The sequence below is a fragment of the Grampus griseus genome, assembly GCF_964374135.1.
Source record: "Grampus griseus genome assembly, chromosome: X".
Taxonomy (NCBI): Eukaryota; Metazoa; Chordata; class Mammalia; order Artiodactyla; family Delphinidae; genus Grampus; species Grampus griseus.
Genome location: NC_138999.1, coordinates 105,637,682 through 105,662,532, shown reverse-complemented (window position 1 = coordinate 105,662,532; position 24,851 = coordinate 105,637,682). Strand labels below are relative to the sequence as shown.

General features: G+C 37.1%; 1 protein-coding gene across 10 annotated transcripts in view; it reads left to right on the top strand.

Annotated features, from left to right (window-relative positions):
- The window catches only part of THOC2 (THO complex subunit 2), a gene marked incomplete at its 3' end in the record, with an annotated part of 103,221 nt that overhangs the window by 54,705 nt on the left and 23,665 nt on the right, over window positions 1-24,851 (top strand). For 6 of the 10 annotated variants that reach the window (XM_082681226.1, XM_082681227.1, XM_082681225.1 and 3 more), the window contains exons 13-23: window positions 7,488-7,529; window positions 7,967-8,097; window positions 8,195-8,296; window positions 12,594-12,690; window positions 13,329-13,422; window positions 13,826-13,906; window positions 15,825-15,921; window positions 17,948-18,065; window positions 19,048-19,227; window positions 20,023-20,187; window positions 24,265-24,540. In XM_082681226.1, the coding sequence (XP_082537352.1) occupies window positions 7,488-7,529; window positions 7,967-8,097; window positions 8,195-8,296; window positions 12,594-12,690; window positions 13,329-13,422; window positions 13,826-13,906; window positions 15,825-15,921; window positions 17,948-18,065; window positions 19,048-19,227; window positions 20,023-20,187; window positions 24,265-24,540 (1,383 nt within the window). The remainder of the gene's footprint in view (window positions 1-7,487; window positions 7,530-7,966; window positions 8,098-8,194; window positions 8,297-12,593; window positions 12,691-13,328; window positions 13,423-13,825; window positions 13,907-15,824; window positions 15,922-17,947; window positions 18,066-19,047; window positions 19,228-20,022; window positions 20,188-24,264; window positions 24,541-24,851) is intronic. The other 4 variants (XM_082681220.1, XM_082681228.1, XM_082681223.1 and 1 more) reach the window with 1 other exon arrangement.

Sequence of the window (24,851 nt, the reverse complement as noted above, 5' to 3'; positions counted from 1 at the left end):
GCTTTTTTGCATCCAGCTGATGTTAGTGGATTAAGTTGTTTCTGATAGTGATTACTAATATTGAGCTCTTACTCTGTGTCAGGCCCTATTTTAGTACCTTACATGCATCAGCTCATTTACTCTTTACCAAGCCTTTTGTGTTCTAGGTTAAGTAACTCGTCCCAGGTCACACAGCTAGTATGGGACAGATATGCGAGTTCAATCCAGGCAGTCTGGCTTCAGAGGCCAAGCTCAAAATCACCATGCCCTACTGCCTATACAAATGTAGTGTGTCTAAAATGGAAGAAATGATTGGTTGTCTAAATTTTTCAATTCTTGAAATTCCTTGCTATTTTAAATTATATCTGTATCAGTGGTGTTTTATTTTATCTCTGCAGTCTCTGTTTTCATCTCATTCTGTGTATCTCATATCCAAGCTTTTCTTGTCTTACTGAGTTCATAATATTTTTTTCTATGACAATATGCAGATACTTTTGGAGAATCTGTCTGTCCTCTGTGTTCTACTTTCTTCCAGACTAAGTTCATTTGTCTTTTATATGATTTTTTTAGGCTATTTATGTTTCCATAGTAGCCACAGCATTTCTTTTCATCTTAATATGGACAACTTCTTTTTGATATAGTGTGAGTGAATCCTCACACCCTTCCTACCTTATTTATGACCAGTCCTTCTCCCCTCAAGCTACAGTTTGAGTATTGGGTTCTCTTTTCAATCTTTTCTGTAGTCTGGAATAGGGGAGTGAATAAGCTCAGTGAGGCTGAGTATAGCCCCCAGTTTAGGGAACCTCTGCTTTGTCTTCTGAGATCGTGTTACCCATCCTATGCTAGGCATGCCCAACCAAGTGGGTATCCAACTCCCTTGGAGTTTGATTCTCTCATCCATCTGAGCACAGTTCCTTTGAGAGACAGCAAGCCTTAGTAGCCAGAATCCTGCTGGGCTTCTACTCCCAAGGGTTTTTCCTCAGGCTACTTATTTACCTTGCAGGCCACATTGCCTAAAGGATTTTGTTGACTTACCTTCCTTGCTCGATACTTCTGGGGATTGGGTTAAGGTCAGGCGCCATACCACACTGTCTGTAGTTCAGAATCTTACGTGTGTTTGTGTGTGCATCACCTTGAAGTTAATAGCATAATTTCCTCTTTTTTTGCTTGGTTGGTGGTGAATTTGGGAGATTAAAAACAAATAGGAAGACGTACTTTGTTCATTGCATTAGGGATTGGGGGAGAGAAATTATGTGTTCATGCTTCACTCTGTCATCTTAATTCAGTTATCTCACTGTCTCTTTATATGGCTATTTCTTATGTTGGCCTTTGGTAAAGAGCCAAAGTGCACTAAATTGATTCACAGATAAAGCTTAGAGAAACCTAGAGTCAAAGGGTCAGGATATATACCTTAGATTGGGTACTAGATGATATTCGGAATAGTTGTGATTATGATAATTGTGGTAATGTGGAAGAATGTCCTTATTCTTTTTTTTTTAATTAATTTATTTTTGGTTGTGTTGGGTCTTCGCTGCTGCGCGCGGGCTTTCTCTAGTTGTGGTGAGCAGGGGCTACTCTTGGTTGCGGTATGCGGGCTTCTCATTGCGGTAGCTTCTCCTGTTGCGGAGCACGGGCTCTAGGCGCACGGGCTTCAGTACTTGTGGCACGTGGGCTCTAGAGCACAGGCTCAGTAGTTGTGGCACACGGGCTTAGTTGCTCCATGGCATGTGGGATCTTCCTGGACCACGGCTCGAACCCCTGCGTTGGCAGGCAGACTCTTAACCACTGCGCCACCAGGGAAGTCCCTGTCCTTATTCTTAGGAGATGCACACTGAATTTTTTTGAGATAAAGTATCATGTCTGCATTTTATTTGGTCAAGAAAAAAAGGCAAAATATTAATTGTTGAATCTACATGGTAGATATATAGGTGTTTATGGATAAGTATACTATCCATTCAACTTTTATGTAAACTTGAAATTTTTCATAATAAAAATTTGGGTTCCTAGGGAGAGAATGTACTTTAATACCATTGATCCTGAAACTCTAGTTTATGAACCAGCTACTTTAGAATTTTGACTTGATGTTTGTTGTTTTTTGTTAGCTATTAGGGGAGGGAGAGCCTGTGATCCTGCTTCAGTCCATTTATTTCTTTTCAAAATTGAAGATCTAACTTGGTTGTGTGGGTTAGAGCTCAAAATTAATATTCCTTTTGGATGAAGGTATGGGAGTCAGTCAAGTACAGTGGAATTACACCATACCTGTGCTTAGTTTATGTGAATGTGGCCAGACTTGTTCCATCAAAATACTGTGTGTATGTCTAGGAGCAAGGGTGAAATTGGAGAAATTTTTTTCTTTCATTTTGGTTCAGTTTCTCAGGTGTCTTAGAGAGTATCTCACCACATTCAGTTAGTCTAGTTTTTAAACTGTGTTTTCGTGTGACATGGCCCCCTAAATGCAAGCCAGTCACTTTATTTCATGTTCACATCTCGTGGTCACTTAGTGATTTCTCCTAATATTAGAGGGGAAAAACAGAGTCTTGAGTTGGACTTAAATGAAAGGTAATGTGTCTGTATACTTTATAGATGATATAAGGGATTTTTGTAGGGTAATTGTGAGTATATGTAATTTTTACTTTATGTGTTGACTTTGGAACCTACCTTGCCCACAGATTCTTCATTTAAGGCTGTCCCCCAAACAGAGTAATTAAAGCATTAGAAATTGATAATTAGGTGAACTAGTTTCATCAGGATGAGCTGCTAGCTACTTGCTAGTAATGTGACCTTAAGCTGGTCACTTTTCTAAGCCAGAGATTCGTGGTAATAATATTTGGCTTATCTAGCTCCTGGGGTTGCAATATGGATCAAATGAGATATGTCTAAACATGAATTAGATACTAATAATTAGGTATTCAATTTTAGTTAAAAAAATAGTTGTCATGAATTTTTTAGATCATAATAAGTTATCACTTATGTAAGCTATCACTACACTAGCTTTTGATGATTTTTTAAAAAGCGTTAATAATATACTTTAATCTATTTCTGTCTTTAAATATAAGATGCCACTTTAAAGTAGCAGTTTCACTTCCCTCAAGAGTAGATTTGATTTTATGTAGGAATGCCTTTAGCTTCTTTACGTTGTAGTGATAGATGTTTTTTTCCCTCTCATTTTTGAAATTTGTTATAAATTAGTAACAAATCAAAGAATTTTTATCAAATAAAGGAAATTTTTGTTGCTGGGGTTTCATGAGTGAACTAGTCAAGGGTAGTATGGACACATATCTCTCCACTTTTTAAAAAAAATACATCTTTATTGGAGTATAATTGCTTCACAATGCTGTGTTAGTTTCTGTTGTACAACAAAGTGAATCAGCCATATGCGTACATATATCCCCATATACCCTCCCTATCCCACCCTCTAGGTCGTCGAAAAGCACCGAGCTGATCTCCTTGTGCTGTGCTGCTGTTTCCCACTAGCTATCTATCTTACATTTGGTAGTGTATATATGTCGATGCTACTCTCACTTCGCCTCAGCTTTCCCCTCCCCCCTGTGCCCTCAAGTCCATTCTCTATGTGTATGTCTTTATTCCTGCCCTGCCACTGGGTTCATAAGTACCATTTTGGTTTTTTGTTTTTTTTTTTTAGATTTCATATATATGCGTTAGCATACGGTATTTGTTTTTCTCTTTCTGACTTCACTGTGTATGACAGACTCTAGGTCCATCCACCTCACTAGAGATAACTCAATTTTGTTTCTTTTTATAGCTGAGTAATATTCCATTGTATATATGTGCCACATCTTCTTTATCCATTCATCTGTTGATGGACATTTAGGTTGCTTCCATGACCTGGCTATTGTAAATGGGGCTGCAATGAACATTGTGGTACATGTCTCTTTTTGAATTATGGTTTTCTCTGGGTATATGCCCAGTAGTGGGACTGCTGGGTCATATGGTAGTTCTATTTTAGTTTTTTAAGGAATCTCCATACTGTTCTCCATAGTGGTCAGTTTACATTCCCACCAACAGTGCAGGAGGGTTCCCTTTTCACCACACTCTTTCCAGCATTTATTGTTTCTAGATTTTGTGATAATGGCCATTCTGACTGCTGTGAGGTGATACCTCATTGTAGTTTTGATATGCATTTTTCTAATAATTAGTGAAGTTGAGCAGCTTTTCCTGTGCCTCTTGGCCATCTGTATGTCTTCTTTGGAGAAATGTCTATTTAGGTCTTCTGCCCGTTTTTTGATTGGGTTGTTTGTTTTTTTGATAATGAACTGCTTGTATATTTTAGAGATTAATCCTTTGTCCGTTGATTCATTTGCAGATATTTTCTGCCTTTCTGAGGATTGTCTTTTCATCTTGTTTGTAGTTTGCTTTGCAAAAGCTTTGAAGTTTCATTAGGTCCCATTTGTTTATTTTTGTTTCTATTTCCATTACTCTAGGAGGTGGATCAAAAAAGATCTTGCTGTGATTTATGTCAAAGAGTGTTCTTCCTATGTTTTCCTCTAAGAGTTTTAGAGTGTCCGGCCTTACATTTAGGTCTTTTTAATCCATTTTGAGTTTATTTTTGTGTATGGTGTTAGGGAGTGTTCTAATTTCATTCTTTTACATGTAGCTGTCCAGTTTTCCCAGCACCACTTATTGAAGAGACTGTCTTTTCTCCATTGTATATCCTTGCCTCCTTTGTCATAGATTAGTTGATCATAGGTGCGTGGGTTTATCTCTGGGCTTTCTAACCTGTTCCATTGATCTATATTTCTGTTTTTCTGTCAGTACCAGAGTGTCTTGATTACTGTAGCTTTGTAGTATAGTCTGAAGTCAGGGAGTCTGATTCCTCCAGCTCCATTTTTTTCCCTCAAGACTGCTTTGGCTAGGTTCCCATAACTTTTAACTTATAGGTTATATTTTCCTATTTCTAAGTTATTTTGATGGGTCTTATTTAGACCCTAACAAAAAGATTCTTCTATTAGAGTAGTTTTAAGACATAAATGCGTAGTTCTTAGCCTGTTATATGGCATGTAGTACTCAATGAATGATAGTTAATAAGGACGGTGACAATAATGCCATAATTTACTTAGATGTAGTCTAAGTCACAAATTTAAATATTTTTCATTTTTTTCCCTTTTCATTTTTTCCATGGATGTTGGTGGGGGGGATGGGGAACAGCAGATGAGGCTTCACTCGCTCGCCTGCTGCTCACCTCCTGCTGTGCGACCCAGTTCCTAACAGGCCACGGACCGGTACTGGTCCTCGGCCTGGGGCTTGGGGACCCCTGCTCTAAAGTAGCATTTGAAACATTCATGGGTTAGAGGTACTAAAAATAGGACATTAGTAATAAAAAAGTAATTTATCTAGTTATATCTATGACTTACTCCAGCCTTTATTTCTCAACTCTCCAAAAGCCCCTTCTTGATGAACCTGCTTTTTTTGGGGGGAGGGCAGTGCTCAGTAGTGTTATGCAGCCCTGTCAGCTGCTCTGTTGTTATAGGGCAAGATTGGAACCTGCTTGGGGTCATTTATAGCTGATGGTCTGTGTAGACATAATTGTGAGTGCTCAGTTTTATTCAAACTTAAAATTCAGTTCCTAACAGTACATTGGTAAGTGTAGTCTTGATCTTAAAGAGATCCTGAAAGATCTCTCTTTTCTAGATTCTTACTGACAGATTCTTACTGATTTTCTAGATTCTTACTGACAAGTAGCCTTGTCAGTTCCTCAAAGATAGGAACTCTCTACTGTTCATCTTTGAATTCCCAGTGCCTGGCACATAGTAAACAAATGAATGAATGTCTTTTGTCCCTCCCCATCCTTTCTTTCTTCAACTTCTGCCTGGCCATTCAATAAAACTTTTAGTATTCTATTGTGGGAATGGAGAGTTTTGTATGTGCTCTGAATTAAAAAGCAAATTAAGTTAAACTAAATGAAAAAGAAAGCATCAGGGGAGTGGAATGTGTAAAGAAAATCACTTTTACATGCATGTACATCTTGTTTTGTTGTTGTTGTTCGTCTTGGTTATAATTAGCCTTTGATAGAAACCTTTTCTTACTGCTCTTCTAGATAGTTTCCTTGTGCTTTCCATATTTCTTTCTCTCTTTCAAATTTTCCTGCTTGTGAAATCTAGAGAATTGACAAACAGACATTAGAAACTAATATAAGTATCTAGTAAGAGGAATTAGGACAGCTTAGTAACTAAGAAAATGTTTTATTTGTATGGAGGAAACTATTTATAGCTTTATTAGGTTAATTTGAATCATAGTATGCTAGCAAAGGAGTAGCTTAACTGCCTTTATCCCCAACACAATACCCTATAAACTGGATTCTTCCAATTATGACATACCGTTATTTCTGCCTCCCAGTGTACACACAGTATGCCACCAGAATTACCATCCCCTTCCAACAAAATAAAAGCAACTATATAGTTTGTTTTCTGCCAGGCCACTCCTTCATAACCTGACTCCTTATTTGCTGACCAGGATGTATGTTGACTTAATAATCGTTTCTGTGAAAGGGAACCATATCTTTTTAACCTGCCAGTTAAAAAAGTGTGATTCTGTATGTTTTCCCATCAAGGTAACATGGCCGTCCCTGAATTAGTCTTATGTGAAAATATTGCACAGAAGTTAGACTTCCCTGTAGTAACACCCATTAACTTACTCAAGCATGAAAACATACATGCACAAAATATCCTTATCTACCAATAAGGTATGTTAGCTGCATATTAGCTTTTCCCTTTCTCATACTTGGTATTGAGCTAAATACATTCCAGGAATCTAGATTGTCCTTGAGTATCAGTGCTTCACCTGTCCTTTTGGCCTTTGTGTACTCCCCCAACACTCCACCTGCCTATACACACACAAATGTTACTCACAATTTCATTTTGTATGTATAGACAGCATTGTCAAACATGGCACTTCAGCAGCCCACCTGCAAATCACTGATAAAATAATGACCCATGCTTTTTCATTCAGTCTGTCCAAGTTAGGAAGTGGTTTGGTCTTTGTCAGCAATGGTATTAATATTTTGGGCCTATTTCTTAGGGCTTAAGTGGTGGTGAATTAAAACATAGCTTTGGATTTCTTTGGGTTTAATTTTTGTTGTCGTTGCTTTAGTGTTAGATTTTACCAATTCTGAGGGGGAAAACTAGAACATCTCGAAGGAGAAATGCAAATGAATTATAACTAAATTGTGCTGGCTACAATTTTATAATAAATACTCAGATCAGTTTTAGGATGCTTTGGTTTGTGATAATGAGGTTGAGAAAAGAATTGGCTTATAAAACTGGCATTTAAAGTTCATGAATGTCACAAATTATTTGGAGGTTAGAAATGTAGATGAGAATTTAAAATGTTAATTGGTAATACTGACTGTATGTAAAATCTACATGTGTGTAACAAGTAACGAAATAATTCACAACTACGTGCAAGTTAATTTTTTTTCAAATTAGAAACGAAATTGTGACAGCATAATCTTAACCTTTTTGCATTTTATTTATAGTTTTTTTTAATTTTAGTTTCAGTCTGATGGAAGCAAACAAGAAGATAAAGAGAAGACGGTAAGAGACTAGAAAAATCCAATGTGTCTAATGTTTGTCTAGGTACAGCATACTGTAAATTTTACTGTGAACAAGCTTTAATCACCTATGTGAATAACTATTTTATACTTTACATGTTGAATGTAGCTTTTGGCATATCGTACAAAGTATCTTTTAAGATTGACAGCCTCCTGTTTTTGAGGATTACCATGTTGAGAAAGGAGAAGGGATAAAAAGTCCCTCATTCTTGCTACCCCTTTCCTTCCCTCACCTCATTTGCTTTCTTAGATGGAGAGACACAAATAACCATTGTGAAACGTACAGTGATAGTGTGGGGAATTAGATATGGTGTGTTATTAAATCAAGGAACGGCAATTTTTCCAAGGCTTACATAAATTTGTTGGGGGGGGTTAATATGCACCTCTTAACTGAAATAATTTTTCCTCCATTTTTCGTAGGAAGTTATCCTTAGCTGCTTGCTTAGCATTACTGACCAGGTATTACTTCCATCTCTTTCTTTGATGGACTGCAATGCTTGTATGTCTGAGGAACTGTGGGGAATGTTTAAAACATTTCCATATCAGCATAGGTAAATACATAATATTTTTGTATTTTTAGCTACTATTCTAGTGCACTAACCTCTAAGTGTTTAACTTTTCCTAATTCTTCATCTCATCATTTTCAAGATATCGTCTGTATGGCCAGTGGAAGAATGAAACTTACAACAGTCATCCACTTTTAGTAAAAGTTAAAGCTCAAACAATAGACAGAGCCAAATATATCATGAAGTAAGTTTTAATTTATTTTTCTTCTTAATATCTGGATCTGATTTACTGTCTTTCAGCCAGCTTATGTCTGAGCCTCAGTTTTGAGGAAGCCCAGGAGTATTTGCTAATGGTGTAGCTAATTATATACTACACATAGAGTGACTATCAATTTTTGTGGTTCTTAGCTCATTTTGACTACCATGTTAGTTTTTGTAGTTGTCATGTTTGCCCAGCTATAAAATCTGATAAAAATCCTCTTCAGGATGCATTATATTATAGGATGACGTGTTTTTTTTTTTTAAAGGAGAGCATACTGTGTAGCCTTCGCTCAGTCTGCATAATACATTCGGTGGCTTGTACAAGGTAGTCAAAGTTCTAGGAATTTCTGTTGAAAGTTATAATAAAGATTTATTTTTTCTTTCTGGAAGATCTAGTAGAATCATGCAGAACTATCTCCTTAGGGAGTCAACTTTTGAAAAATTTCTAGTTTTTTCATTTGTGTGCTTTATTTTCATGTCATTAAAAACATAAGAGTGGGGCTTCCCTGGTGGCGCGGTGGTTGAGATTCCGCCTGCCGATGCAGGGGACACGAGTTCTTGCCCTGGTCCGGGAAGATCCCACATGCCGAGGAGTGGCTAGGCCCGTGAGCCATGGCTGCTGAGCCTGCGCGTCCGGAGCCTGTGCTCCGCAACGGGAGAGGTCACAACAGTGAGAGGCCCGCGTACCGCAAAAAAAACCAAAACAAAACAAAAGAGTGATGTTAATCTATTGATACTTCCTGATAAACTGTTTGAAGTTTAATTATGAAAATTGTATACTTCAGATCAGTATTGGTTTAGATACTAATTACACTGCTGTATTGCAAGGGTTTTCAGCAAGGCTGTTCATTATCATTTCTTTTACATTTGTGCAGTTGTATGGTTATTCTAATTAGAAGTAGTACATTCACTGGTTTAACTAACAGTATGCAGTGACACTTTTTTTTTAAATAATAAATTTATTCATTTATTTATTTATGGCTGCGTTGGGTCTTCGTTGCTGTGCACGGGCTTTCTCTAGTTGCGGCGAGCAGGGGCTGCTCTTCGTTGTGGTGCACGGGCTTCTCATTGTGGTGGCTTCTCTTGTTGTGGAGCACAGGCTCTAGGCATGCGAGGTTCAGTAGTTGTGGCTCGCAGGCTCTAGAGCGCAGGGTCAGCAGTTGTGGCACACAGGCTTAGTTGCTCTGTGGCATGTGGAATCTTCCCAGACTAGGGCTCGAACCCATGTCCCCTGCATTGTCAGGCAGATTCTTAACCACTGTGCCACCAGGGAAGCCCCCAGTGATACTTTCTTTGCTGAGTGATATTGTCGTAAGTCACAGTCTACCAGGGAAACAGGTGTGTGCACAATCACAGTCTGGTTTAATAGATGCTGTTATACAATATGTATAAAGTTCTATGGGATGATAGAGAGGAGAATGAATATTTCACCCCATGGAAGTTGGGGAAGGCATGGAAAGAGATGATATTAGAACTGGTCCTTCCAAAAGAGTTCTAGGCTTAAAAATTCCCCAAGTAGAGTTTCTAGCTTAACAACAACGAATATTTTTGAAGCCATTACTATGTGTGGTGGGCGCTGAACTAAGTGCTTTATATGGATTATTTAATGATACATTAAATTTTTTTTTGATAAATTTATTTAATTTTGGCTGTGTTGGGTCTTCGTTGCAGCACGCGGGCTTTCTCTAGTTGCGGCGAGCAGGGGCTATTCTTCATTGCAGTGCAGTGGCTTCTCTCGTCGTGGAGCACGGGCTCCAGGTGCACGGGCTCAGTAGTTGTGGCTCACGGGCTCTAGAGCACAGGCTCAGTAGTTGTGGCGCACGGGCTTAGTTGCTCCGAGGCATGTGGGATCTTCCTGGACCAGGGATCAAACCCGTGTCCCCTGCATTGACAGGCGTATTCTCAACCACTGCACCACCAGGGAAGCCCCGATACATTAAATATTGAATCTGTCTCTTCCACTCTCTACCACCACTAACTTAGTTCTTTTATCTGGAGTGTTATAGTGCCTTGTATTATTCTCTTTCTTCAAAATCCTTTGGTGACTAAGCATTGCCTGCAGGTTATATGTCAGACTTTATGGCTTGCTGATATAAGAGAACCTTCATGATCTGTCTCTCCCTATTTCCATCCTCATTTCCCGCCAATTCTACCTCTAGCTGTACTGAGCCCACTTATGTTTCCCTGAGTGTGCTATGGTCTCCTTTTCCTTTGCATATAATTTTTTGTTTCTTTTGTTTGTACAGGTTTTCCCTTACCTCTTTTTCCTCTCTCCATCTGGTGACCTCATCATTGGACAGTGGGCTCCAGTGTCACCTCTGTGAAGCCTTCCCTTGCACATACCACCAAGCACAATTGATTGTTCTTTATTTGTGCTACCACTATGTCATATGCATATAACTACTATCATACCGCTTATGTATATTGCTATGATTATTTTTCTTTTTAAAGTTATCTAATTTTTTGACTATTTTATATATTCACACGGTTTAAATTGTAGTAGATATGAAAAGGTAGACAGTAAAAAGTCTCTCACCCTGTCCACTCAGTTCTCCCAAGGGAAAAAAAAAAGTGGTCACTGTTTAGTTTCTTATTTATCATTCCGGCTATTTTTATGTATATGCAAGTGAATACAAATATATTATTCCCTCCCTTTTTATACTATTGATAGCATATAATAAGTACTGTTCTATAAGTTGCTCTATTTGTTTAAGAATATAAAAATTTTAAAAGTGGTTTTAAATCTACCTCCCCAGCTGGACTGAGCTTGAGAGCAGGTGCTGTTACTCATCCTTGTATTCCTGGTGCTTAGCACTTTGCCTGTCACAGAAGACATTAATATGAATTAATGAATAAGTAAATTAATACAAATGTTTATCACAGAAGAATATGTGCAGAATTTTTAATGTACTCGGATTTTTGTTATATTTGTAAGCTCAGCTATTTCACCAGCCTTGAATAATATGATTTTGATATTGATTGAACTTTTTAAGTTGAGAATGGAATGTATTAATTTATTGCTTGGGAATTTCACAAGTTTTGATTACTGTTTAAAACATGAATTTTCTATAGGGCATCCAGTAATTCATGCCACAAATGTTCATTGATTGTGTTCCATATGCCAAGCACCATGGTTGCTTGAGAGGAGGACATAATCAAGAGAATATTCCTTTTATTTATTTCTTTTGGTGTTGGGGGAGAGGAAGCAGAAGGGAATGGGATAAAAAATATGGAAAGGAAGGGTTGGCTTTGGCAAGTAGGAGGGCTTGCCTGAAATAGTAGGGTTAGAAGTAAGGGCAGGTGGTGGTAGAACTTTATTTGTGCTTCAAATAAAGCTTCAAAGTAGAACAGAGTATAGCCAAAGTTTAAAACTGATGGGTCTCTCTTTTCCGTGGGACAAAAAGAAACTGGGCCATGCAGAATGGGAAAGGGAAGCAGTTGTTGATGAAATAATTTTGATTATTGGATCAGTTTTGTCATAAGTTTCTTAAGATAATTATATCAAGTTTGTCACTTCCAGAATGGTCACATTCCTTGAATTGTCAACTAAATTCATTATTTGCTTCATTACATTTTCACTCTAGAAAGCTTCCTGTCACTTGTTAGTTTTTCAGGTTTCTAGATTTATTATGTAGTAATTTCATCAGAAGAGTTTAAGATCCTGTGTAATAATTGTTTTGAATTTGTAAGCATTTCGTAGATATAAATTTCCAAAATGTTAGTAAAAGAATACTGAGTAGAGGGAGAATTAAAGAGGAAGGACAAGAGTAGAATTGATTTTTCAAGAATTGTTTACTTTGAATATGAAAACCAGAGAACTTCTTGTATCAAGGAGTGAGTGCAGCATTAGCTGTTACTCTGTTAGGGTCACTGACACAGATGGCATGAGGCATTTCAAAGTATTACACCAAATTTGATATCTTAATCCCTAAAGTGATAATGAGCCCTTCTAAATCTAAAATAATTATTCTCTGTAAGAAGAGTTTTATGTACTTGTAGAGTACGTTAAGAGTTTTAATGCTTATTAGACTATTACTATAAAATGAACATGTGTATATTGTAAATGTTAAGCATTAATACAAAATTTTAATACCCTCTTGGAGAATGCCTAATCAAAATAGCCCAAGTCCTGTAGTAAAGCATATGATGAGGGTGGTTGTTTACATGGATCCATTTTGGATATTTGGGAAATAAAATTTTTTTCATGATGTAACAAAGCTACCAACATTAAAAGGGAAATTACTTAAGATGATCCCTGCCACCTTTTTCTCCCCTTGTAGGCGTCTAACCAAGGAAAATGTGAAGCCTTCTGGAAGACAAATTGGGAAGTTGAGCCACAGCAATCCAACCATTTTGTTTGATTATGTATGTTTTGAGGTTAATACTATTTTCAGGGATTTTTCTTTTTGTAGTCTTTAAATCAGCACAAGTGGAAATAGAATGATGTAGTTTAAAAATGTTTGATAGTTTTAGGGGACAAAAACTTTAGCAAATGAAACATTGTATGGTTATTCTAAAAACAAAATTTAGTATGTAATATGTTTAACACATTGATCTACTTTTCTAACAATAAGTGACAGTGCTACTGTTATTAAACAGACTGACATTGTCTTGTGTACCACATTTTGAGTTATAAAAACATTAATAAAGTGATGCATTATTTGTTGATTTTAGTTTTTAGAAACATTTGAACAGCATTTCATTGTGATTCAGATGTAACACTTTCATGTTTAGAAAGAGATTTCTAAAACACATTTGACATAAGTCTAGCCTCTATAATTCCAAAATTCAAGTTTGGATGCCCTGGAATTATTTCCTAATTGGAAATTGTAGCCTAAGAAAATATTTTCTAAGGAAATGATAGAATAGTAGGTTTTATATAAATACACAATGGAAGGAAACTAATTTTAAGCATTATTTCTTTTGAAAAAAAAGTGTAGCCATTATTTAGTTAGCACGGTAAAAGTTCTCTTTTGATTAGTCAATGCCTTTTATTCTTTGTTGCTGTCTTCCAGATCTTGTCACAAATACAGAAGTATGATAACTTAATAACACCTGTAGTAGATTCATTGAAATACCTCACTTCGTTGAATTATGACGTCTTGGCCTGTATCCTTTCAGGTGAAGTAATAACATAGATTTCACGTTTCATTGATCTTAGTGGTGAATGTTTTATTTTCATTCTAAGTTCCTTTAGCAACCATCTGAGGTTGATTCAGTTGGCTGATCGAGAGGTTGACCAGTTGGGAGTTTGTGTGTGTGTCTGTGTTGTATACTGAGAAAGACAATGTTAAGATTACTAAATATCTTTGATATAGTTAGAATCTGCTTGCTGAAAGCTGGGAAAGAGGCTAAAAAAGAAAAGTTGGTACTACAGTGAGTGTATTTTTCCATAATTGGTAATAAATTGGAGCTAACAATTTATTTTCCAAGGGGTGGCTTTTTGTTGTTGTTGTTTTAGCGGTCTTTGTTAGGGATGTGGTGACAAAATTTTTTCTTAATTATATGAAAGATTGTATCATTGAAGCTTTAGCTAATCCAGAAAAGGAGAGAATGAAACATGACGACACAACCATCTCAAGCTGGCTTCAGAGTAAGTATTTTTATTTTTCCAAGGATGAAATTTCCATCTTTTGTCATTGCTATGCTATGTATTCTGTTACCTATGCTAAGAGCCTATTTGTCAAGTGCTCTTGAGAATATCTAGCCACTCAACTTGTTCTACAGAGGGTCCATGTCCTTGGCTGTGTAAGGAGGTTCATATGGTACTTAATTCATTTTCTAACTCAAGAGGCCAGTATTGGCTGTGATAGCATTTGGGCAAGCATTACTGGGGAGATGAAAGTTCCCATCCTTTCTATTACTTTAGAAGAATTAATCTTTTTTTTTAAGATTTTTTTCTTGATGTGGACCAATTTTAAAGTCTTTATTGAATTTGTTACAATATTGCTTCTGTTTTATGTTTTGGTTTTTTGGCTGTGAGGCATGTGGGCTCTTAGCTCTCCAACCAGGGATCGAACCTGCACCCCCTACATTTGAAGGTGAAGTCTTAACCAGTGGACTGCCAGGGAAGTCCCTAGAAGAATTAATCTTAAGGGAACTATTCTCCCTTCTCTCCTTTCCATCCTGAGGTTCCAGTCACCTTAAAAGAACAAAAACTTGGTTGTTTAACAAAAAGCCCTAGCCTTGTTTTTTTTCCTTGTACCTTTGATTTCTAGCAGCCAGTTACATTTTCTTTCAACCTGTTGTGTCTCTGATAGCTGAATCTTGCAGTAGCTTCCCATTGCTCTTTGAAGTCTGCAATCTGTAATAAATCATACAAGTAAGTTCTTTTGGGATCAGGTCCTTTCTATACTAGCCTCATCTTTTGCCCCTCCCTAATATTCTAGGTTCCGTTAATGCTGAACTTCTTGCACTTTCTTTTGCACATGTTATTCCCTCTTCTTGGGGTACCCTTGGGATACCCTTCTATGCCCACTCATCTCTTCCAACACATTTTCTACTTATTCATTAGATTTTAGCTTAGAGGTCACTTTCTTTGGAAAGCTTTCCCTGTTAACAACCCAAAAGTCAGAATAAGGTGCCCCTCTTCTGTACTTCTATGGAACTTTTTATTCATCATAGTTATTTTAGTTTAGTTTTCTATATCTCTCTGGACTGTAAGTTCCTTGAGGGCAGGACCTGTGTTTTGTCCATTGTCCTTTAGGTGCTCAGCAAATAATTCTTGAAAAGGCTGCAGATCACTTGACTTTACTGGGGTCTCCTCCTCTTTTTTTTTTTTTTAAAAAGGCCACGCCGTGCTGCATGCAGGATCTTGGTTTCCTGACCAGGGATTGAACCCATGCCCCCTGCATTGGGCGTGCCAAGTCTTAACAATTGGATGGCCAGGGAAGTCCCTCCTGCTCTTGTCTTGAGTGGGGTTTTCTCCCTACTAATGTGATAAGGACTCTTGGCTAAAATTGGTCTTTTGATTGCCTCTTGGTCTGGCAATGTTTCCTTGCCCCTCCACAACTAGTGGCATGTTCCTAGATAAAATGAGATTTTTTTGTGTGACTCAGACATTTGAGGGGCAGGTGTTTTGTTGATCATTCAAGTTTACTGAGTTATCTGCAAGATTTTGTTGTGGCCTAATTAACGTCACAAGTTATGGAATCAGGCCGTATAAGTTTGAATCACTGTTCTACCTCATACCAACTGTGTGTCCATGAGCAAGTTACGTGACCTGTCTGTTCGGAATTTCCCTCATCGATAGGTTTATACCAACCTGAGATAATTACTGCAAAGGTTAAATGAGATAATTACATAAAGAGCTTAATAGACTGCTTGGCATATGTATGGTCAATAAATATTAGCTATTATTAATTATAAAATTCTGTTCAGTGGCATCAGCAATACAACTTTTTCCCACCTCATTTTGTTTGGGAAATTTCATTGAAATAACACTTAATATTGTGCTTTTTGTTTTATGAACTGTTTTTTAAAAAGCCCTATTCCTTTTTTATCTCATATAGGTCTGGCTAGTTTCTGTGGTGCAGTTTTTCGTAAATATCCAATTGATCTTGCTGGTCTTCTTCAATATGTGGCTAATCAGCTAAAGGCAGGCAAAAGGTATTCATAGCAAATTATATGTAAATGAAATTCAGTAATTAGAGTACTTCTGCCGGTATTGGGATACTGACATTACTATTATGTTGAAAAACTGTTTGTTGGTTGTAGGCTTAAGAAAATAATTGCTCACTTATTTATATGGAATTCTTTAATTAAAAGAAATAACTTAAAATATGCAGAAAGAAATGTAATATTTGGCTATATGTGTAACTCATTAAAGTAACTAACTCACTTTGACTACCTGTTAGGCTTTTGAATAAATGGTTGATATGGTATATTGTAAATCCTCTTATGGCAAAACTCATTGTACTATTGATTATGCTACTGGACAGTAATTGGCCTTTACATTGAACATTTGGTAGGAATGTGTTTATTTTGAGGGTATATATAGTATCTTTAAAACACAACTATTTTTTGAATTTAAACTTCAGAGATAGGTAACACTAATGCACCTTTTGGACATTGTCTTCTTTTCTTTATAAATACTGAGTTTTATTATTTTATTCTGGACCAATATCAGTGCTTAGAGTTTGAATTGGAATGTATATTAAACCCCATCAGCAATAGACTGACTAGACTCAAAAGAACTGGAAATGGTTTTCAAAAGCTTTCTGGTAGAAAGCAAACAGAAATCTGTAAAGCTATCTGGTGCTCCAAACAAGTATTACCTAAGTAATTCTTGACAGATTATTTTGGTTTAGGGAAAGCTTAAAAAAAATTAGGTTTGGGATTTAATCCGCATATATCACTTGCTTTATACTCCTCTATTGGCCATTCGTATACATTTTACTCTTCTGTGTCTGTATAGGCCAGGAAAACATCACATTACTTTTAAATCTCTAGTTCAGTTTTCTGTACTGTGATATAGTTTTTGTGACCATCTAATGAAAAGATTGTTTAAAGGAAAAACAAAATATTTCATTGGTACTTGTTGCATACTTATTTGAAGAGGGCCCTCTTGTTTTCAAAAACTATGTTTAGAGAAGCGAGGCAAGTTGAGAGAGTAAGCACTTAATAAGAATCTTAGAAAACTGTTCCTTTGTCTATTAACTTGTGTCTTGGGTATACCTAGCTTTACCTTTCTTTGGAAAAACATCTGTATTTGTTCTGTAGGAAAGAATGTTTTTCCTTATCTTCATTACTTAACAAAGTAAGGAAGATCTTGGAAGTCATAAGGTGTTATTTCCATTGACAGTCCTAAACTTTGAGAATTCAAATGAATAACTGTTGGCACAGTAATAAATATGTTTAAGGCAGGCCACTAAACTGTCATCTTAGGCTCAAATATCACAACTTGGAATTTGCATTTCCTTCCTTTTTTCTTTTCTCCTCTCCCTCCCTCCATTCCTCCTAAGTGTGTGTGATTGTTTAAAGAGATGGCTCTATACTATCAAAAAATATATATTGAGCATCCTGTACTGGAGGATAAAAAAAAAATGTTATGAAGGGCATTATTGGGTTGGCTGCTAAAAATGAAATATGACCGTATATTAGATAAAAGTATTGCATCAGTGTTAGGTTTACTAAAGTTGATAACTATTGCTGTGGTTATGTAAGAGAATAGCGATAGTCTTAGGAAACACATTAGCAATTTTAGGGGTAATTAGGAATTTTAGGTACCTCTAAAATGATGTTACTTACTAGATAAGTTACTCTCACATAGTTCAAGAAAATTGTGAGAGAGAGAGAGAGAGAGAGGGAGGGAGGGAGGGAGAGAGAGAGAGAGAGAGAGAGAAGATGGGGGAGAGAGAGAGAAAGCAGAAATGATAAAGTGAACGGGATGTTCACAATGTTAATAACAGGTGAAGTAGGGATAAAGGCTATGTGGGTGTGCTTTGTACTGTTCTTATCTTTGTATCCTATCTGTAAGTTTGAAATTACTTCCAAGTAAAAAGTTAAACATACTACATGCCCCAAATATTTATATACAAATAATTTAGGGATTCTTAGTATATTAATTACAATTCATTTTTACTTTTATGTTTGAAGTTTCAACTATAGACTATTTCTTATTTTTCCTAAATAGTTTTGACCTGCTTATATTGAAAGAAGTGGTACAAAAAATGGCAGGAATAGAAATTACAGAAGAAATGACAATGGAGCAACTAGAGGCCATGACTGGTGGAGAGCAACTAAAAGCTGAGGTGAGAATTGCTCTTTTTGTTTAGTGACTCAAAATTCAAAATGTATGCATGCTCCCTTTTAAAATCGCATCAAAAAAAATAAAATACTTGGGAATAAACATCACCAAGGAGGTGAAAGACTTATAAGCTGAAAACTACAAAACATTAATAAAGGAAATTGAAGATGATTCAAAGAAATGGAAAGATATCCCATGCTCTTAGATTGGAAGAGTTAACATTGTTAAAATGGCCATGCTACCCAAAGCAATCTATAGATTGAATGCAATACCTATCAAATTACCCATGACATTTTTTACAGAACTAGAACAAATAATCCTAAAATTTATATGGAACCATAAAAGACCCAAAATTGCCAAAGCAATCCTGAGGAAAAAGAACAAAGCAGTAGGCATAACCCTCCCAGACTTCAGACAGTGTTACAAAGCTGCAGTAATCAAAATGTACGCATGTTCATAATAAAGAATTTAAACAGCACATAAGTACATAAAGCTAAGTGTCAAAGCCATACATACCCTCCTCTTAAAATCGCCCCCACCTCCCTTTTAAAAATTGCGATATACTAGTTATTTTAACCTTTTTAAAAAAGCTGAAACAAAGTGTAAAAGACAGTAAGTAATACATCTGGAGGGAAATAAATATCAAATCTTCTGTGGTCCTTGATACCCCAATGGGCATAAATCTGACAGTTGTTGACTCTGCCCCACACTGACTAAAGGATAATCCTTTATAAGGGACTGCATGGTAGAAAGTGGAAAATATGTAGAAGTTTAAAGACAGTTGACAGTTATCTTTAAGCCAGTGACTAAAGCCAGTGGCAGTAATAGTGTCAGTAAAATAAATTTGTAAAGAGAGGGAAGGAATGTAGAGTGTGTGGGTTTGTTATCTTCAGGATTGTAACCAAACCCTTTCTGTTTTTTCTTCAAATCAGATGGCATGTTTTATGTACTGGTACACTGGTAAAGTTATGTCTTCTCTTTTGCAGGGTGGTTACTTTGGCCAGATAAGAAACACTAAAAAATCCTCCCAGAGATTAAAGGATGCACTATTAGACCATGACCTTGCTCTTCCTCTCTGTTTGCTTATGGCTCAGCAGAGGAATGGGGTAATCTTTCAGGAAGGTGGAGAGAAACATTTGAAACTCGTGGGAAAGCTCTATGATCAGGCAAGTTAAAGTGGCCTTTGTGTTTCTGTGGGTTTTTAAATCTTGATAGTGGAAAATATAGAATGTGATACAATTTGAAAAATGTCATTTTGCACATCATATATATATCATATACAATATATAATATGTAATTATATATATAACAGACATTCTGGAAATTGGGACTCTTTGCAAATTATGATATTTAAGAGATGGATCTAGGGGATATAATAATATGTATAATGTTTTCAGTTAAGTAGATAACGTCAAGTTGTTTGCTCTCATCTTTTCTGATCTCTGGAAATCTGGAATTTCAGCCACAACAAAGTAGATATGATCTTCATTTATAAAATATATTTAAAAATATTAAGCACCAAAACCTATGGTTAGCCTACAAGATGTGTTTAACTGTCACCAACTATATTACAAGGAAATAAAAAACATCATATTTTATAAAGTTTTCGACTTTTAAGGGCCAAGAAAATTGACTTGCATGTACATAAAATTGTTCTATGTGATTTAGATAAATATATTCTGCTACTAAAGGTGGTGAACAATAGCTTGGAACTTGAGACCTTGGTTGACTATTAAAGTCTTAGATTAGTCAACTTTTCAGGACTTGGGTATCTTTTTTGTAGTATGATATATGATTAAGTTTGTAGATTGTCTCCAAAGTTCTTTCAAGTAGTAAAATTTGAATTCTTAATTGTTAATCAAAATATTGTTAAAATATATCTTAGTCATTTTGGAAAATGTTATGTTGGTTTAGTAAAATGGTAGCACATTTGTGTTTTTTGTCTTATTTTTTAAATTTAGTGTCATGATACCCTGGTACAGTTTGGTGGGTTTTTAGCATCTAATCTAAGCACAGAAGATTATATAAAGCGAGTGCCTTCAATTGATGTGCTCTGTAATGAATTTCACACACCCCATGATGCAGCATTTTTCCTGTCTAGGCCAATGTATGCACACCATATTTCGGTAAGTATAAGTATCTTTGCTGCCATTCAGGAATGATCACATTACTACTTAACTGTTTTATTTGTAAATGCATTTTAATTTGACATAGATAGAGAGAGTTGCTCTTTTGTTAATACTCAGCTCTGTGCAGTGGGCAATGAAAATATCCCCTTTAAAAAGTAAGTCTTACTAGTTCTATAATTTTATTGTTACTACACCACCAGTTGTCCAAGTTGATGTCTTATGGGCCCTCTAGAACTATAGTTCTCCAACATTAGTGCAGCTCATCAGGGAATTATTAGAGAATCACCAAGGAAGCATCTTAAAAACTCAACCCCATGTCCATAAATTCTAATTTAGTAATTTGAATGGTACCTGGGGATTTTTGTTTTGTTTTTGTTTTTTTAACAAGCACTAGATGATTCTGATGCAGGCGAATGTGGTACGTCATTCTGAGAAACACTCCTCTTGAATACAGAGAATCCTGTTTCCTCAGTGACAGTATCACTGTCAGACAGTTGACTTGCTATTACATGTACTGCCTTGAAAGAAATAAAGACTGACAGACTTAACCACCCCCAAACATTCTAAATACTCTTGCACTCTCTGTTGTGTAACTTCTAGGAAAGGTATATTCATGGCTCTTGTTTTATTTCTCTCCACCTAAATGAAACAACTGACAACAAACAACAACAAAAAGCAAACTAGAGCGAGCCCTCCCAAGCAGGGTATCCTGTTAGTGACTGTATTGAAATTCAAGTAAGGTTGTGGGGGAAGAGAAGACAGCCCTCCTTCCTTTTCTCTATCTGCCACCTGGACTCTTCCCTTTAAACCAGTTACCTCTAATAGGAATTTACTTTTCCTTTTCCCTCAGGGCCATGGTCAGTACTCTGTTTGGAAACTGTGGTACTTCCCCACTCTGACTGGAGCCCAAGCATATTCTTCATTTTTCTGTAGGCTTAGATTCTGGCCCTTCTGTTTATCTGTTGTTGTTTTTTAAGTCTATGCTATGCAAGGCTTTCACTACAGATTTTGAGGAAGATCTTGTTCCCTTATCTTTAAGTAGGCTCCCTTCTTGTTCCCAGTGGGGATACAGGGCTGTGTAGTAGAGTGGGGGAAAAGGTGCTGAGAAATTTGGGATCTAATTGATCATTTAATCAACCATCAGCTGTTAGTGTTTACATATCAACTGCTACAGTCTCACACTTACCCTCTAACAACTAACTAAATGTTAATTGATTCAATTATCACTTGTAATACTGTGCTGTACTCTCTAGAGGGAAAAAGGGAATAAGGGAGTAGGATTGGGCTGCTCCTTCTCCTTTAGACTCTCTCAATCCAGAAAATTGTTATGCTCTCTTTGTGTAGTTATGTTTTGTGTTGTCGCCCCACCCCACAGTAGATCAGTCTCAGCTATACAACAGGGGACCTGATTTCTTGAAGGACTGAGGTGGGAGAATTGCTTCATCTCAGAAATTCTGACCTGCCCTGTGCTATACTGAGAAGTGACACACTAATCAGCGCTATTGAACCCTAGCAAACAGGAACACCTGGTTGCCTGAGGTTGGCTGAACTTTTCCAGGTCAGAAAATGGAGCAGGTCATTCATACCAACAGCTACTTTTTCCGTAGCCTGTGTAAAATATTGTGTCTTTGTCATTTAAGAGATAAAAATATCTAAACAAAGAAATGTCATTTTCCTTTCAAGTTTGAGGAGAAAAACAGAGAACTATACAGAGGTGGCTATACAACCAAATCAGGGGTAGGCCACATGCCACCCTCTAGAAAGGGAATTCCTCGGCAACCTTGGTTACACTGGATTGGGCATCCAGGCTTTCCTAGGGATCCTTACTTTTGCCTCTTGGGTGAAAGCCCCTCTTGAAGAACCTTTGATGAGAGAGTATGAGTATTAGAGGGCTGCTAGGTCCCTTCCATAAATTGACTATTGGCAGGCTCTCATGGGAATAACATTGTTAGGCCAAGAGCTTTTTGAACAGTAATTAGAAGTACAGCGGGGAATTCCCTGGCGGTCCAGTGGTTAGGACTCTGCACTTCCACTGCAGGGGGCATGGGTTCGATCCCTGGTTGAGGAACTAAGATACCGCATGCTGCATGGCACGGCCAAAAACAACAAAAAAAAGTACAGTAACAGTGGGTATCAGTTCTATTCCGTAGGTCTAGTTCCCCAGGTGACTTTGTAGAGCTGTTATACTTATCTACTTGACTGAAGATGTGAGCTTGAAGAAGGGTTAAACTGACTTTAGGCAAGGAAATATTTGTCCTAGGCAAATATGCAGTATAGCTGTCTTTTCTGATCAAGCTTTTTTTTCAACTACATAGGAATGAGGGGGGTGCCTGGAAATAGAAGTCACAGATTCAGAACCAAAGGATTAGGGAGACTGGGGCTATTCTATAACACTGTCATACCTGTAACCTAATTTTCAGTTTTAATTGCTGAGAGCCACCTTGCAGCACTGGTCTAAAAGAAAGGCTTTTCCCCTAGTTCATATTCTGAATATGACCAAATCAGGTAGATAAGCTATCTTATTTAGGTAGTTTCATCACTGTTTTATTCTGTGTTTTGTTAGAACCTCAACAGCTGTCTTTCTGTTCACATAGATTCATATTAGTTGCCTTCAATAGGACCCACCCTCAAAAATTTAAAAGCCTTTCTTATCCCAGCTGCTATTCTCTCAGGTCTCTGGTGTAATTGGACCTCTCTCCTAAGTAATGTTCTTTATATTTATAGCTTTGCCACCTATGTGGCCTCAGTAGTTACCAGCATGCTCTCTAAAATGGGGAAGACAGGAGATAATTTTTCCCACTTCTAAAGTAATTGTATGATTCTCAGAGCCTGTTTGAGATACCCTGTGGAACAAAGAGTACTTGGCATGCCTTCAATCCAGTGAGCCTGGGGTATGGAGCGCTCAGGAGGGACGGCAGCTGGACTGTAGGAGCCAAGACTCTTTTTGCCTATCACGATGCAGAACTGGAAGTGGGACCTTTGACTTCAGACCTTCTAGTTCTGGGCTCCATGTTTAGCACAAACTGTAAATGATTTAAGTGCTTTCTAGCATAAAGAAGAAGCTAGTTTTAGATCTCCTCTTAGGTTCATCTTCAGGGATGATGCCTAACCCAGACAGTTTTCTGGGTGAGAGCTCTTTCGTCTCAAAGAGACTGAAGGACATGAGATAATAGCAACAACTCCACTTTGTATTGTTTTCTTTTTTATGTTTGACACACATTCTATGAACTAATATGTAGTCCCTCCCATTGTACTAACAGATTCTTTTTCTCATACAATTAAGGGTATGGCCTTCCTCTGACTCTCCCCCAAATTAGGATAAACCAATCAGGCCAAAAAAAGCTGTGGTTTAAGTCAGTTCCCACATGCTTTAAACTCCAGTATACCATAGCCATTCAGAGAAAATCATAATTTAGCTTAGCAATAGGGTTACCAGTTGGTCCTGGTTTGCCTGAGACTTTCCCGGTTTTAGCACTACAGTCTTGCATCCTGGGAAACCCCTCAATCACTGGAAAACCTGGACAGTTGGTCCCCCTACTTAGTGGTCTTATGGTAACGTTCTCATAACCTTTCTTTGTGTTGATCCAGCTTCTTAATTGACAAATCGTAACAGATGATAGGGGCTACATGTAGTGATAAAACATTCTGTTTTGATTGGCTGTTACTAGTTCCATTCTGCCTCTTTACTAGTGTTAAGACCCTCTACTTGGTTCCCTTGAATATCTCAAAAGCAGGAGTGGAAACCCTGCATGTTCAATCCTTCATGCAACAGCAAGAGAGAGTAGGGTGGGGGAAATGGACAGGGGGCCCACATACCCTATTCACTTACTCAACAGGTCAGATGCAATAAGAATCTTTGGAAAAGCTCATAGTAAGCACACAGGGCTAAATATTGAAACAGCTTCCAGGGATGATTTATCTTAAAAGAAATGTTGTTGGTAAGAAATTAGAATTCCTGCAACAGTTTTGATTGGTCATCTTCTGATTCTTGAAAAGGGAACCTAGGTTTTTATACTATGAAAATCAGTGCTATAAATTATATTGTATGTGTGTGTTTTTACTTTTTATCTCCAGTCAAAGTATGATGAACTTAAAAAATCAGAGAAGGGAAATAAACAGCAACATAAAGTTCACAAGTACATTACATCATGTGAAATGGTGATGGCTCCTGTCCATGAAGCAGTGGTTTCCTTACATGTTTCCAAAGTCTGGGACGACATCAGCCCTCAATTCTATGCCACATTCTGGTCATTGACAATGTATGACCTTGCAGTTCCACATACCAGCTATGAACGGGAAGTCAATAAACTTAAAGTCCAGATGAAAGCAATTGATGACAATCAGGAAATGGTAGGTTTTTGGTCTAGTAGCTCAAGTACAATAACTTCATGGTATTAATTCAACATTATCCATACTTTGGAATTGTATTAGCTCAGGTTCCTATCTTGTTGTTACACATAATGTTTTTCTAAGTGGGTTTAGAGGTTATCCTCTCCATGGGTGGGGCAGGGGCTTGGTGAGTACGTGGAGGTTATGACCAATCAAAAGTTATTTGAGGGCTGTGTTAGCAACTTAAAATGATCTACTTAACTCCAATTGCAAGAGCAATAGGAATTCCCCAAAGGAGAATCCTTTAGGAGAAAGCTTTATTGAAGAGGTGA